Source organism: Dipodomys ordii, unplaced genomic scaffold (genome assembly GCF_000151885.1).
Source record: "Dipodomys ordii isolate 6190 unplaced genomic scaffold, Dord_2.0 Scaffold26, whole genome shotgun sequence".
In the NCBI taxonomy this organism is placed as follows: Eukaryota; Metazoa; Chordata; class Mammalia; order Rodentia; family Heteromyidae; genus Dipodomys; species Dipodomys ordii.
In genome coordinates this window covers 3,499,276-3,514,110 of record NW_012267242.1, presented here as the reverse complement: position 1 = coordinate 3,514,110, position 14,835 = coordinate 3,499,276, and the positions used below count along the sequence as shown (strand labels likewise).

At 42.4% G+C, this 14,835-nt stretch overlaps 1 protein-coding gene across 1 annotated transcript in view; it reads right to left on the bottom strand.

The window, feature by feature from the left end:
* The window catches only part of Smyd2 (SET and MYND domain containing 2), a 30,610-nt gene extending 28,361 nt beyond the window's left edge, over positions 1–2,249 (bottom strand). Inside the window, exon 1 of the mRNA XM_013014985.1 lies at positions 2,134–2,249. Within this exon, the coding sequence (XP_012870439.1) occupies positions 2,134–2,249 (116 nt within the window). The remainder of the gene's footprint in view (positions 1–2,133) is intronic.
* Positions 2,250–14,835: the final 12,586 nt, after the last annotated feature.

Genomic DNA, 14,835 nt, shown 5'->3' with positions numbered 1-14,835 from the left:
CAGCGAAAAAGCTAAGGGGCAGAGAGAGACCCAAGCCCCTGAGTTCAAGCCCCAGTACCACACACCACTCCCCGCCCTGCCACACACACATAAAAATGAAAATAACAATAATGGAACCCAGGAGAGGCTGTGGTATGTTCTGGTATCCAGTTCTTCTTACTGGATCTGGTTCCTACACACATCTACCTTCTGTGAGTTCAAGTGAGGGGCTAGCTCCTCTGCATAGTTTAGTCATTTTGGCTTGGTGATTGCTACTTTATTTTCTTGTCCCTCCAAAAAAAAAAACAAACAGGAGAGTATGGCTTTCCATGTGTTGGGTACTAACACATACGTTGTATGAGACACAAGCCAGTGCTCTTCCGAAAACTGTGAAGCCACTGACTCTAGTGACACACCACCCGGCTCTGAACTTTTCTGTGAACCAGTGGAGGGCCACCTCTTTGAAGTCAGAGTGTGAGCTGTATAAACTACTGCCTAACTCCCTCTTCACAGGATGGTCTCTTGAGGGGCATTCTTCATGCTGTGGGGGAGAGGTCGAGGGTGGGGGAGAGGAGGCCTCCACTTTGTCAGCAGCCCTGGGTTTGCTGGGAGAGAAGCTGACGTTTTATCACATAGACATGTCACAACTTCCCACTGCAGAATCCTCCCTGCTTCTCGTCAGCAGGCGGTAGTCACCACACTCCTCCCACGGGTTGAGAGCGTGATCCCAAAATGCTACTGTTGGCACCACGCACACAGCCTGGCAGCCCTCGCGACAGCCTTGGAGATCCCAAGAAGCAGACTGAAGAGTGTGTGGGAAGAAAACACATCTTGGGGTTGTGCATAAATACGTATTCCCAGTCCACACAAAGGAACCCACTAATTTAGAATTCTAGAGCCTGGACGATCACCCAGGGTGATTCTGACGGGACCCAGACTACACTCTATGCTTGGGAATATGAAAGAAACGAGACCCGTGGTAGCTGTCCACTTGCATTCCATCCCCAGACAGCAAGGGTCAGAGGTGCACTCAACAACAACCATGAAGTGACATGTCAGCACATGCCAAGTGACATGTACTGGGAAGAAATGCCAAGAGGCCAGCAAGGAGAGACCCGCTAAGCCTGGCAGGGAGCTTTCAATGAGTGAGAGAGAACAGATAATGGTGAGGGGATGTCACTTCATAGATGTGGCAATATGAAATCGTCATTTCATTCATTTACTGGTGTCTTCCTAGGTTAGCGATCTCTTTGAGATTTGACTAGAGTCATTAACTTCCTCTTCTCTATCGTCCTCTCCTCTGGACCAGCTCAAAGCTGCATAAGCTGCCTGTCTTCCTCTGACCACTGAAGAGCCTTGGAGACCCAGCAAAGACCCCCATATGGGAAAGACTGTGAAATTAGCACATTCAAAATATAAGGCCGGGTGCCGGTGGCTGACACTTGTAACCCTAGCTACTCAGGAGGCTGAGATCTGAGGATCGCGGTTCAAAGTGAGCCCAGACAGGAAAGTTTGTGAGACTCTTACCTCCAATTAACCACCAGAAAACCAGAGTAGTGCTAGCCTTGAACAAAAGAGCTCAGGGGCAGTGCACAGGCCCTGAGTTCAAGCCGGATGACAGACAAAAAATGAACAAATAAAAATAGCTGGGTGCAGAGGCTCACACCTGTAATCCTAGCTACTTAGGAGATTGATAACTAAGGACCATGGTTTGAAGGCAGCCCAGGCAGCCCAGTCTGTGAGACTCTTATCTTCAATTAATCTCCAAAAAGCTGCAAATGGAGGTGTGGCTCAAGTGGTAGAATGTCAACTTGAGCTAAGTGACAGCACTAGGGCCTTGAGTTCAAGATCTAGTATCAGCACTGTACATCTATATCTACATTTACATCTGTAACTATAGTTTAACAGCATACAAAGAAAGTAAGGACTATACAAATCTTCTTCTCAAGTCACTCTGAACCCAAGCCTTGTTTTCAGCCTCAACCAAACATCTCATGGAGAGAAAGGGAAAAAAAAAGGAGCCAGGCAAGAACTCTAATGGGATTTCATTCAAAATATTTTCATCTTCCCAAGGCTACCTATTAGAGCTAGCTAGTCACCAAGTCCACTAGCCACAGACAACGAAGACGAACTCCAGTGTTGGCAATATGGTACCTGCTTTCTACTCTCTCACGGTGGTTCTCAAGTCGGGGATCTAAATGCTGGGGTTTCACAGACTCCTTCTGGGAGCGGATGAGGTCAAAACTATTTTCCAAATAATACCATGACATTGCCTGCTTTCTCCAAATTATCTCAACACTCACACTACAGACATGGACGGGAGTAAAGGAGCTTGGGCTCCTTCACAGAACTCAAAGCAGCAGCACCAACCATCCCAGGACTCTGGTCCCTCAGTGCCATTCGTTTGCAGCAGGAAGGCAAGGCAGTGTCTCAGAAGAAAGTCCCTGCTGCAGCACCGAAGTATGTTACCTTTACTATCTCAATTCTTGCTGGCATTTCTCATGCTCAGCAATGAAGTGGGAAGAATGCCGAGAGCATATCTGTGTTCAGAACACCAGCACAATGGCAATCTCCTTAGAGAGGCACTATGTGACCGCTGGCACTGGAAACCAAACTAGTCACTCTTTTTTTTTCTTTTTCTGGGAATGCCTTCTTTTTACTTGAAAGAAAAGCTTTAAACAAACTGTTGTTCTTCTGACTTGAACATTTGGCAGACAAGCCATTGAAAGAAGGAAGGGAGTCTGTCACTTCCAGGAAAACGTTCTTTGTTGCCAATGATAAAAATCGAAGCTTTCCAGCAAAAATTAAAATTCTGGAAGACATCTATCTGCCACCCTGAACGTCTGACAGCTTCTAAGTACTTAACCCTTTCTGGATGAGACTGGTGGTGTTATCAGCCACTGTGATTTTTTAAATACGGTTTGTTGAACTCAGTCAACTTTGGGAAGATCTGTATTACTGAGTGATGCAATTATGATATTTTAAAAGTGAGTCACAGCTAAAAGGGCCATTCAAAATACTAGAAAAGCCAAGGACTAGGGCATGGCTCAAATGGTAGAGCACTTGCCTAACATGCATGAGGCCCTGAGTTCAATCCCCAGTAAGCTAAAGTGGGAGTTAAAACAATAGATTTTAGTATAATAGAGTAGAAAGATCCCTGAATGACTCCAGATTGCACATTATAACTAACCTTTAAGAGAATATCACTTAGTGAGTTTCAAGGTTCAATCAAAAAAGAATAGACATATTTAATCAGAAAGGCTATTGAAATACTATTCCCTTTCCAATTATACATTTTGGATTCCCTTTCTGATTACACAAGTTGGCTTTTTGCCCCATCCTTCAAACAAAACAATATGGCATTACAGACCACACTCACCAGCATCTCTGAGAATACAACTGTATTGTATAAATACAGACATTAAATAGACTTGCAAAAATGTAAAGCAATACCATCATTCTCACCAATACAGTTTTGCTAGTAAATGTCTCTCAAAAAAATCTCTACGTTAACAATAATGGTTTTCATGAACTTTACAACTTTAGTGGGGGGGAGCGTTGGGTGGGGAAAGGAGGGTTGGGTGGGGGTGTGGGGGGTGGATGGGATGGGAAGGGGAAACAAAGGAGGAGGCTACAATGCTTGATAAGAAATGTACTCATTATCTTGCCCATGTAATTGTAACCCCTCTGTACAGTATTTTCACAATAATTAATAAATAATTAAATAAAAATAAAAAATGGTTTTCATAGCCAAGATATGGAATGAACTCTGACACCTCTCAATGAACAAATGGATAAAGAAAATGTGATACACACACACACACACACACACACACACACACACAAGACAGCATATGTTTTCATCAGAAAGAAGATATTGTACTATTTGTAAGGAAATGGAAAGACTTGAAAAAAAATTACATTAAGTGAAGTAAGGCAGACCCAAAGAAACATAGGTTGCATTATTTCTCTCCTTTGTTGTAACTAGACTGTGCCTACAGATCTACAAGTAAACACACTGGATGGTAAAAGATTAAAAAAATTCCACTTGGACCTGCTAAATTTTACAGAACTCTAAACATTCACGCAGTGAGACAAAGAAAGATATCCTTAGGAGAGGATCACAAAGACTCCAGAGGTATGTGCATATGATCATATAAAATGATGTTTATCAAAATGAACTCTACGAACTAGAAAGAAGAGGAGTTTTTTGTTATTTTGCTTTTTGCCTGTTTTCTCCTTTGTCACTACTTTTGATTTCTATACCTTTTGTCTTGTGTGTAAGTTCATCTATTTGGGGGAGGGAAGCACGGAGCACAGAAATGGTGGGACAAAGGGTGAACAAATGCAGCAGTGATACTCATTAGACACTATGTTGAAACTGAACTATACAACTTCTTGGGGGGGGGTTAGGAGGGAAAAACAGAGAGAAAATGAAGGAAGAGGTGACACTGTTCAGAAAGAAATGTACTCATTACCTGACTTATGTAACTGTAACCCTTCTGTATATCACCTTTACAATAATAAAAATATTTTTAAATAATGGTTATCATTTAAAATGAATGCTTAAAATATTTTTCATTGTTAAGATTACTAGTAGTTACGACTCATGAAAAAAGGCTCTTCGGAGTGTTCAATCTTTAAGTATGAAGGGGACCTGAGACCAAAAGATGGCTGATCTATCTAAAGAATCACATTAGATCTATGAAGAAATTACTGATTCCTATTTTTGAAGGAAGATAACATAGGCCCTAGAGTTGAAATAACTAAGCTAACATAGTCAGCAAATAGGTAGCAGAATCTGAACTCGCATTTTGTCACCATGCAAAAATAATACCCTTCCTCAAGGTCAGCTATCCAGGCGAACAGACTATATGAAGCAAAGGTAATCTATGTGTCTGGATAAATTGAAAAGAATGATGAAACAAGGGAGAAGCATTCTTTTCTCTGGTGTGAATAAGCTCCCAGCTCTAGAGGTATCCTGGTAATGTCACTTTGCGTCAAAGATACAGAGGAGGCTAGGTATTAGTGACTCATGCTTATAATCCTAGCTACTGAGGAGGCTGAGATCTGAGGATCATAGTTTGTATCCAGTCTGAGCAGAAAACTCCATGAGACTCTCACCTCCAATTAACCAACAAAAAGCTAGATGTAGAAGTATGGCTCAAGTGGTAGAATACCAGCTTTGAGCAAACAAGCCAAGCAAGAGCATGAAGCCCTGAGTTCAAGCTCCAGTATCAGAGCACAGATGCATGTGGGCACCCCCACACACACATACACACGAGTTAATCAATGGGGTAGGATACAGAATCATTTCAAAATGACCATCTCCTACAAAGAGGTTGTCTCAACCAACTGTAATACAGGAATCCATTTCGGTTGAAGCAGACTGCAGAAAAACAAAAAAATCTGCTATCTTCTGGGCAAAAGAAGGTCCTTCTAATTCATTATGAGAAGCTAACCTGTTCCTCATACAGAGGAACTGAGCAGATCCAGGATCCTAGTGCTAGAATGAAGAACTGGCAAAGCTATGCTTGGTTCTGGGGCAGATTTTGCTATAATCATGCTCACCGAGTCACCTTTCTGCTTGTAGAGGAATTTCCTAACTCACAGCTTCCTGGGCCTGCCTGTCTTTTCAGAGTGGAGAAGCAGAAAAGCTAAGTGTTTTGATAGCCACAGTTACTGATAACAAATAACATTAGACTCTACTTGGATCTATTTTGGTCTAGATGAGGTAGAGTGGAGTGGGACAGTGAGCCATATCTGAATTATCTGGACAGGTGCTCAGTTCTTTCCATAGCTGGGGAGAGACGTAAACTCTTCAGAATTCTCATGGCTGAGACTCAACCCACAATCTGCTGAGCAGGTAGTTGCACTGTGTGGGTGTGCGTGCTTGGGAGGGAGGAAGGGAGGGAGAGAGGAGAAACTTCAGAGGGGTGATGTTCACCTTAGCACCAGATAAGTCATTCAGAATAAACACCGTGCTAAAGAAGACAAACAGTGAAACTTTCATTTGCTGTGGAACTTGACCAGAATTGTCCAGGAAGTGGAAAGACTGTGCCAAAGGAAAGAAAACACAGTTCCCCTAAAACAAGCTGAACTTAAAAGGGATGGAACTCAAGGCAAGCTAAAGAGTGAATCAATCCTAAGTGCTCACGGAGTCCTCAACTTTGGCTACCTGGGGTGCAGCCCACCAATTTCCTGGTGATAGGTCTATGCCAGCCTAGGTGCTGGCAATTCTAAGTTCTTCAGAGCACTTCCAGAATGCAGAGCCATCGACCTCTGGTAATGCACCAGGATTAAGAGGCTAATGCATGCAGAATCTCCTGGATTGTGTTAAAGCATTCAACAACACAGACTGGTTTTGGTGTAACTCTTCTGAAGAATGAATGGTCCACTGGATGTGTCAGGTTGTATAGCTAATCTCGGGAGATGCTACAATAAAGTACCCAGACTAGTATTCTAGAAGCTATGTTCAAGTTTTAAGAAAGAAACTCTCAGCTTTCATCCCCCTCTTCCCGATGACCACTTCCTGATTTAGGATGAACAAGATGGGTTATTCTTTCTCACCTCTAATCTCAAATCCTCGTGGGTTTTTGTGCTCGATGTACAATGTGATGATGGACAAGTTACTCATTGTTTCTGAACCTCAGTTCTTCCATTGCAAAATAAAAACAGTTCATACCTCCTAAGTCTGCTGTGAAAGTTAAATAAGAAACACAAAGTCTTGAATCTGCTGCTTAGAACACCACAAATCTCTAATAATCATTGTGTACTACTACTGTCTTTTTAATAAGTCTTTGTGCTCTTTTTAAAAAAAATTAAAAAGTGATAAGAACTACTGAGATACTTTCAGTACAATGTCACTCAGACTCAGGGCTGGAGGATTTGTTTCTGAAGCCTTCGTTTTATGGGCAAATCTCTACCCTGCTGTGAATAGAGGGGCTCTTTGAACTTAAGAAATGGATCTATCCACAAAGAGGAAAAAGAAATTTTATCCAAAAAAAAAAAAGCAAGTACTTGATTATTAGTGACTGGAGCAGGACTTAGATGACACACACCTGTCATTTTCTCCTGGAGGAGAAACACACAGTGATTAACTTCTTCGCTTTTTAAAAATCGGAAGGCATGAAGATCAACAAGTTAGCAGGGTAATTAACAAGTCCTGCTACTTAATGCATTGCCGCAGGTGCTGTTGGTCTAGATAAAAAGGGTTTGATTCTATAAGCTTCCTACTTTCTGCTACTGAAATGAACGCTTAGTGGGTTTCACCATGAAAGAAAATGATCCTGGCATGCAGGGGGCTTGCAATAACAATTACTTTTAACTAACGGTGACAGAAGAAGTGACAAGCATGCTCTTCCGAACACAGGCAAGCCCCAGCCAAATGAAAAAGAGCAAAGGGGGGGAAAAAAGCCCAGCAGTAATCTCACTTCCCCATAGGCTGAAATAAGACAATCAGAAACAAAGTTAGCCTCTCACCCAGCGAGGGTGGTCACACTAGCAAGAAATAAAAATTGGAGGAATTGTGGCAGAACCCTATTATAACCCTGGTCAGGGGACAAGGATAATGCGCGGGCGACGGGTTTTTGTGTAACAGTGAAAGATGCTCTACACACCACTTTAATCCACGACGTACAGTGAGACAGGACCCACGTGCAGCAGGGGGCTTCTTTCCCAGAGCTGTGCTGAACCTGCGCCTCAGCGCCAGCTTTGTTCTGAGGCTTGTTAAAAGTTAGAGCCTGCGTCCTCCTCGAGGGGAGGTAGGAAATATTTAGGGCAGTAAGGTAGCAATTAATAGGTTTTCCCAACTATTGGAATTAAAGCATGATTTACAAGGTAGAAACCAGGCTTAGTGGACTGGCCATGAAAGACAAGAATGACATTGTTTTAGGATTTGTTTTAATGCAGGCTCTGGCTGAGATGAAATTTATCTATGTCTTTAAAAGAAAAGAATTCACAACGCTTGTAGAGAGAAATATTCAACCATTGGAACCGTGAACATTAACTCTTTTTAGCCATGGGATGAGAACTACATCCAAACGCCATTGTCAAAGGCACCAGCCAATATTAGAAACAGCTAAATCTTGCTCAGAGGAGGAAAGAATGAACTTCTAAATTTTCATGCTTTCCTCTGGAAATGTTTATTTTCTTTTTAAGGGGTGAGAAGAGACTGAACTCAGGGCCTCAAGCCTCCTAGGTAAGAGTTCTACTACTTGAACAATGGCCCTCAATCCTCTTGCTTTCAGTTTGTGTGTCAGATAGGGTCTCCTGCTTTTGCCCAGCCATTCAAGACCTCAATCCTCCTACCCATCTACACTTCACCTCCCAAGCAGCTGGAATGACAGGCATATGTCACCATGCCCATGTCTTAACATTTATGCAAGATCAGAATAACACTTCTTTGCTACTTTTAGTTACTTCTGTAGTATCTATGGGGGATGGAGCAATCGAAAAGAAACAAACAATTAAGGCCTTTGTTTCTCATTCAATATTTTCATAATCTTTTCTGATAATAAAGAACATCTGCCACTATATTGAGCACTACAGTAAATCATGTCACCCTTAGAATTTTTGGATAAACACCAATATTTTTAGCTTTACTTATGATTGCTATTGCTCTAACTGGTAGTCATGTGACCAAACATCAAAGAAAATGGGAACACCAAAAGAACGTAAATTTAACTATTTTATAACTTAGAACACTGCCAAGGATACCTTTCAATAAAAATGTCTGCCCACAAAGGGAAAACAGAATGGAGTAAAAATAGTTTTATAACGTTGTATAGCGTTAAATGTGACCTCCCTGAATGCAAATAGTTCTTTGCAGCCAAATCTGAGTACTAACTCCTGGCCCCAGACAGATTCTGTTGTGAACCTCACAAGAAAATGGACCTTTGGAATTCCTTTTTTTTTTTGGTCCGGTCATGGGGCCTGAACTCTGGGCTTGGGTGCTGTCCCTCAGCTAGTCAGCTCAAGGCGAGCGCTCTACCACTTGAGCCACAGTGCCACTTCCGGCTTTTTTCTTTTTGCTTATGTGGTGCTGAGGAATCAAACCCAGGGCCTCAGGCATGCAAGGCAAGCGCTCTACCACTGAGCCACCTTTCCAGCCCCCTTTGGAATTCCTTAGAGAAGAATTTTAAAAGCTAATGCTCCCTTGTCTCCTTTGTTTCATTTTCATTGTTTGTATAGAAACAGTAAATTCTGAACAGTTCCTGAAAGTGGTGGTACACCCCTACAATCCCAGCCCCCAGTCGGTGAAGGCAGGAGATCATGAGTTCAAGGCCAGCCTGGACAACATAGCAAGTTCCAGGCCAGCCTGGACTATACAGCAAGACCTCATCTCAAACCAACAAAAACAAAAACATAACAACAACAAAAAATCACCAATTTGCTGTAGTAAAGGATCCCTACCTATGGACTTCACCTTGAAAATTCAGACTTACCAGATATGGTTTGCACAGATTTAATAGAAATTTTTCTTTCAAACCTTATCGATTCCATTTGTATTCTGAGTGAAGAATAGTTTTACACTTACCTCTGAGGCAGTAAGGAAATAATGTAAGCCTACACCGCCAATGTCTAGTATTATGTGCAAAGTATCTAGTATCTACGTGCAAAGCACTGTACCAGCTCTTGAGGAAGTGACTGAGAGCAAGACAAGGTGACAGTGAGCTTCTGCTCCACTCTGTTCCTGGAAAAGTATTTCAGTAGTTGGTATCTTGGAGGGCCTGACCACATACTAAGAGCAATTAAATACTGGAGCAACTTGGTAGAGGGTTTCTAGGTCCTTACCTTATTAATCTAAATGTTCTTAGTTGAATAAATTCTGAAGCTGTTGTGGTGGTAAGTTTGAGGATGGGAGTGCGATGGTCATGAGGCTTGGATTCTGGACCTGGGCACTATCCCTGAGCTCTTTTTGCTCAAGGCTAGCACTCTACCACTTTGAGCCACTTCCAGTATTTTGGTGGCTAATTGGAAGGAAGAGGCTCATGGGCTTTCCTGCCCAAGCTGGCTTTGAACCTTGATCCTCGGATCTCAGCCTCCTGAGTAGCTAAGATTATAGGAGTAAGCCACTAGCATCTGGTTCTGTTCTTTTTAAAGAGGTATTTGGAAATGTTTACTCAACAAGCATGGGTAGGCTACACTGCATGGCATACCAAAAGATGTAGAGAGCTGCGTGCAGCCGCACCTGGAAGATGGCGCCGGCTTCCGCCCTCCGCCTTCCCGATGGCGAGTGCTCTCTGTGGTAAACAACTCCTTATATGGCTAAGGCAAAGAATCTGGCTTGCTTCCACGCACCTGAACCTATTGGTGGTTCCCACGTGGCGTATCAGGGTTGGCTACCCAGCGGGTACTTAAGGCTGTGGGGAATTCTCCCCGGGGTTGGTTGGGGGTCAGAAGATTGCTCAAAGGTCCTGAATAAACTGCAGAGAGAAGAGTTCGGTGTCGCGTCTTCCTTGCTGGTAGAGGCGGTCGCGACACCAAAATATGTTTACTCAGAGCACCTGCTATTTTAATACAAGGTAGTGCATCAAATGGAAGCTGCTTTTCAGCCAGGTGCTAGGGCTCATGCTTATAATCCTAGTTATTCAGAAGGCTAATATCTGAGTATGGCTGTTTGAAGCCAGCCCATGCAGAAAAGCCCATAGGCTCTTGTCTGAAAAAAAAAAAAAAAAACTATTCAGAAAAAGCTAGAAGTGGGGCTGTGGCTTAAGTGATAAAGTGGTAGCCTTGAGCAAAAGAAGCTTAGAGACAGCTCCCAGGCCCTGAGTTCAAGCCCCAGGACCAGCAAAAAAGAAAAAAAAATTGCTTTTGCTTAAAAAGCACTGACTTCTTACTTGTGGCTGAAAATTAACTGGAAGCAGCACAAAAAAAGCCTGGCATCTCTGCTTCTATTTTCTAATTATGTTCTTTGCTATGACACAACTACCTAGGTTGGGTAGGACTGATGGCTAATATCTTGTGACAGAAATTGGAACTGACCACCAGCCACCAGTGATTTTGTAACAGTGACCAGGCCTTGCCTGGCCAATTGGGATATGGTAGATCAACTGGTCTATATCTGCGACCATTGGATCACACTCATGACCAGGACTATTCAATCATTATGAATGCCTTTTACCCTCTACGCGCCCCCCTCCCAATTCTTCCTCTACTTCAATCTAAACGCTTATATTTGTACTCCAACAACTGGCTCAAGTGTTTACCTTTTCCTACAGTATGGCTGTGTCACATAAAGAACCTTTCTCTGCTCAGCATTCCTACTTGGTATATTAAGGAGAATGGCCAGAGTTGGCACATGGAACCCTGGGCATTGGCCTCAGGCCTAAAACTTCAGATTATAGAAGAAATATTACTATTTCATCCTACCTAAGAATGATCTGATCAAAGCTCAGTGAGTGCATGTCATCACAAAGGGTGCTGTGGTTAAACATTCTTCTAATTAGCAGATCGCACTTCATGACACACATGGATTACTGGTTTTCTGTGAATAAAATATTCAATTTCCCAATCTTCCATAAAACATGGGCTAAATCCTGGCAAAGTTCAAGGGAGTAAAACAAGGACAAATAAAATAATGATGAATAAAGTAATGGAATGCTGTCCCTTCCTGATGCTTTCTAGGGGTATATAACCCAGTAGTAGATCCTCTAGGGTAGAGGGAAAAGTGTGTGTGTGTGTGTGTACACGTGTATGCAGGAAGATACAGGCACACACATATATGTGCTAGTACTAGGGCATGGACTCTGCACCTCACATTCTTGCTTAGCTTTTATTGCTCAAGCCACAGCTCTACTTCTGGCTTCTTGATGGTTAATTGGAGATAAGAGTCTCATGGACTTCCCTCCTGAGCTGGCTTCCAAACATAATCCTCAGATCTCAACCACGAGTGGCTAGAATTACAGGTGTGAGCCACCAGTGCCTGGTTTAAATGTTTTTGAATAAGTTACAAAAAGAATGAAAGAAAACAAGGGTTCTTATTCTCAGGAAGACTGCCACTAGTCCTGGCTCATAAATGTATGCCTCACGCCTCTGGGTATGAAAGGTTGTAGTTTCACTGTGAATAGCCACTAACAGAAAGCTGCAGACCAATGGAAATGACTGGTAAGAGATTTTTCATGTGACAAATGGACAAGTGATGGTTGTACAGACATCACCACAAGGAACAATATCACCAAAACATGAGCCAGCACCCGTATCCCTAGAGCTTTTCTTACGTTTGTCCTAAGAACACTTCACTTTGTTACAGACTTTCCCATAACTCCTATAAAGTGCCAAAATATAAAATCCTTAAGATTTTTATTTGGTTTGGATGAAAATCCACATCATGTCGGGCAGCCAGACTTCTTTTCATGTACCTCCTCAGGACAGGTTCAACTCTGCAAGTCTGACTGTGAAACTCGCTTTTCAAGCAAGCATCCTTGTCTCCTCTCCTCCATGGTGATTCTTGTCCCCCAGGAGCTAGTCTTCTACATCAGTGTCCCAACTGACACAACAGATCATATGTACTATGGTGAACATTCATTTTGGTCCCAAGGGACTATACACTTGCCAAAAATAAGCACCTGCTTTTTAACCCAATCTATTTTAATAATGTAATGACATATTTCTACTTAGTCATCTGAAATGTTAAGCTTCACACCTAAGAATCACCAGACTTGATGCTAATAAATTGGCAAGTTCCACATTATTTCTAAATGTCTGATTGAAGAATCCAAGGGACACAGCTGGACTCTTAGCACAGGCATGCCTTAGAAAGATAAGTTGTGTCTCCGAACCTTCAAGACTTTTTTTTTTGTATTATTTTCCTGCTGAATTGGATATTCCTGTCCTTCAGAGCAGTCTTGAAGAGATCTGATTGCCTTCTGTTCTATTGTGTCCCTGTGAACGCCTTTGCAATTGAAAAGGAGGCCGTGGAGGGTGGCAGGAACAGAGTCAGCAGAAGTTATACAAAGTGAGGTGTGTGGCTTTGTGACTGGTGCAAGCGCTAATGAGGCCAAGGTCATGGGTTCAGGCCTGAAAAGGCAGGTACTTCAGTGGATTCCCCTCGTCAGAGAACTGCACCCTAAACTACTGCGGATTTTTGAGAAATCCAAAGATGTGAAGGTTACAGACGTGGGTAGGGTGTGCATGCAGTCCCTGAGAAAGGAAAGAAACCTCTGTATTTCAAGCTTCCCGTCAGCCCATGGCAGGCCCCTGGTTGTAAGAAAGCCACTGGGCAGCCGGAAGACCAGACAAGGGGCAGTGTGAACCCCATCAAGTACAAGCAGGATGCCTTGTTCTATGTCTGATTAGTTCTGGTGATGCTCACTCACAACACACACACTCACACTCACACACAACACACGTAGTTCATTGAACACATGTAGACAAATATGTAGGCAGGGCAGTCTGAAAGATCACATGGGATTAATAAGAAAAAAATTCAGACTGGCCTTGCTTGTACCTATGAAGGCAGATTTGGGACTAGAAAGTTCAAATCCAGGTATAGAGAGTCCCATTCAGTTGTTTATGATCAATGATTTTTCATAAAGAATGTTTGTAATTACTGACTGCCCGATGGTGAGGTAGAAATAAAGCGGTTTAATACTACTATTTCTCTCATTTTTCTCCTTATTAACAAGAAAAGGGAGCTAAATTTAAACCCAAGCAAGTCCAAAACACAGAATTAGAATAGACACTTCCTTTACAATTCTCCCACTATCTCAGACTTGAAAATAGACGTTACTCTCAAGTGCTCACTGGTTCTGAGTTCTCCTGGAGAATCGATTCCTGCCAATCTAGAGTACTGAGGCTAGATTTTCTTTTCTTTTCTTTTGGGTCTGGTCATGGGGCCTGAACTCTGGGCCTAGGCGCTGTCCCTCAGCTCTTCAGCTCAAGGCTAGCGCTCTACCACTTGAGCCACAGAGCCACTTCTGGCTTTTTTCTTTTTGCTTATGTAGTGCTGAGGAATCGAACCCAGGGCCTCATACATACAAGGCAAGCGCTCTACCACTGAGCTACCTTCCCAGCCCTGGATTTTCTTTTCCGAAGGAATTAAATGTTTTTTTTTTTAATTAAGCATTTTGAAAGAATCTTCTGAAATCAAACATACAACCTGTTTTTCCTACAAGATTACTGCCCTGATAAGACTCATCGATTTGGCAATTATGATGTAATTTATGCACAGGAAGAGGTTCTGCAAAAAATGACTTAAGAAAAACAGAACTGGGGTTTGAATTCAGGGCTGCACACTCTCACTTGGCTATTTCTGCTCAAAGATGGTGCTCTACCCATTGAGCCACAGCTCCACTTCCAACTTTTGGGTGGTTAATTGGAGATAAGAGTTTCAAAGCCAGCCCAGGCAGGAAGGTCTGCGAGACTCTTATCTCTAATTAACCACCAGAAAACTTTAAGTGGAGCTGTGGCTGTAAGGGGTAGAGGGGGGAAAAAGTTCAGGGACAACTCCTAGGCCCTGAGTTCAAGCCCCACAGCCAAACAAAAAAACAAACAAACCACTAATATCATGAGCAATCGTTTACTCTCAACATGTTTTAAACTATTACAAACCTACAAAAGGACCAAAGTGGTAAGTTTCTTTAAAAAATATATTATATAATTAGTAGGTAAAATATATATATATATATATATATATGGTGCTTACACAAACACTAACATTCATATCTGCCTAAGAGATAGGCAGAAAACAGCTGAATCCATTAAATTTTAAGGTCTTAGAAAATAATATATTAAGCTATTTAATTACCTAATGAGAAAGAACAGAAGCAAAAGACTGCATCAGCTCAGAGTTGTCACAGATTAGTCTCCAGTAACCCCCATGGTAGGTTCAGGGCAAGGGGAACAGAAAAGCAG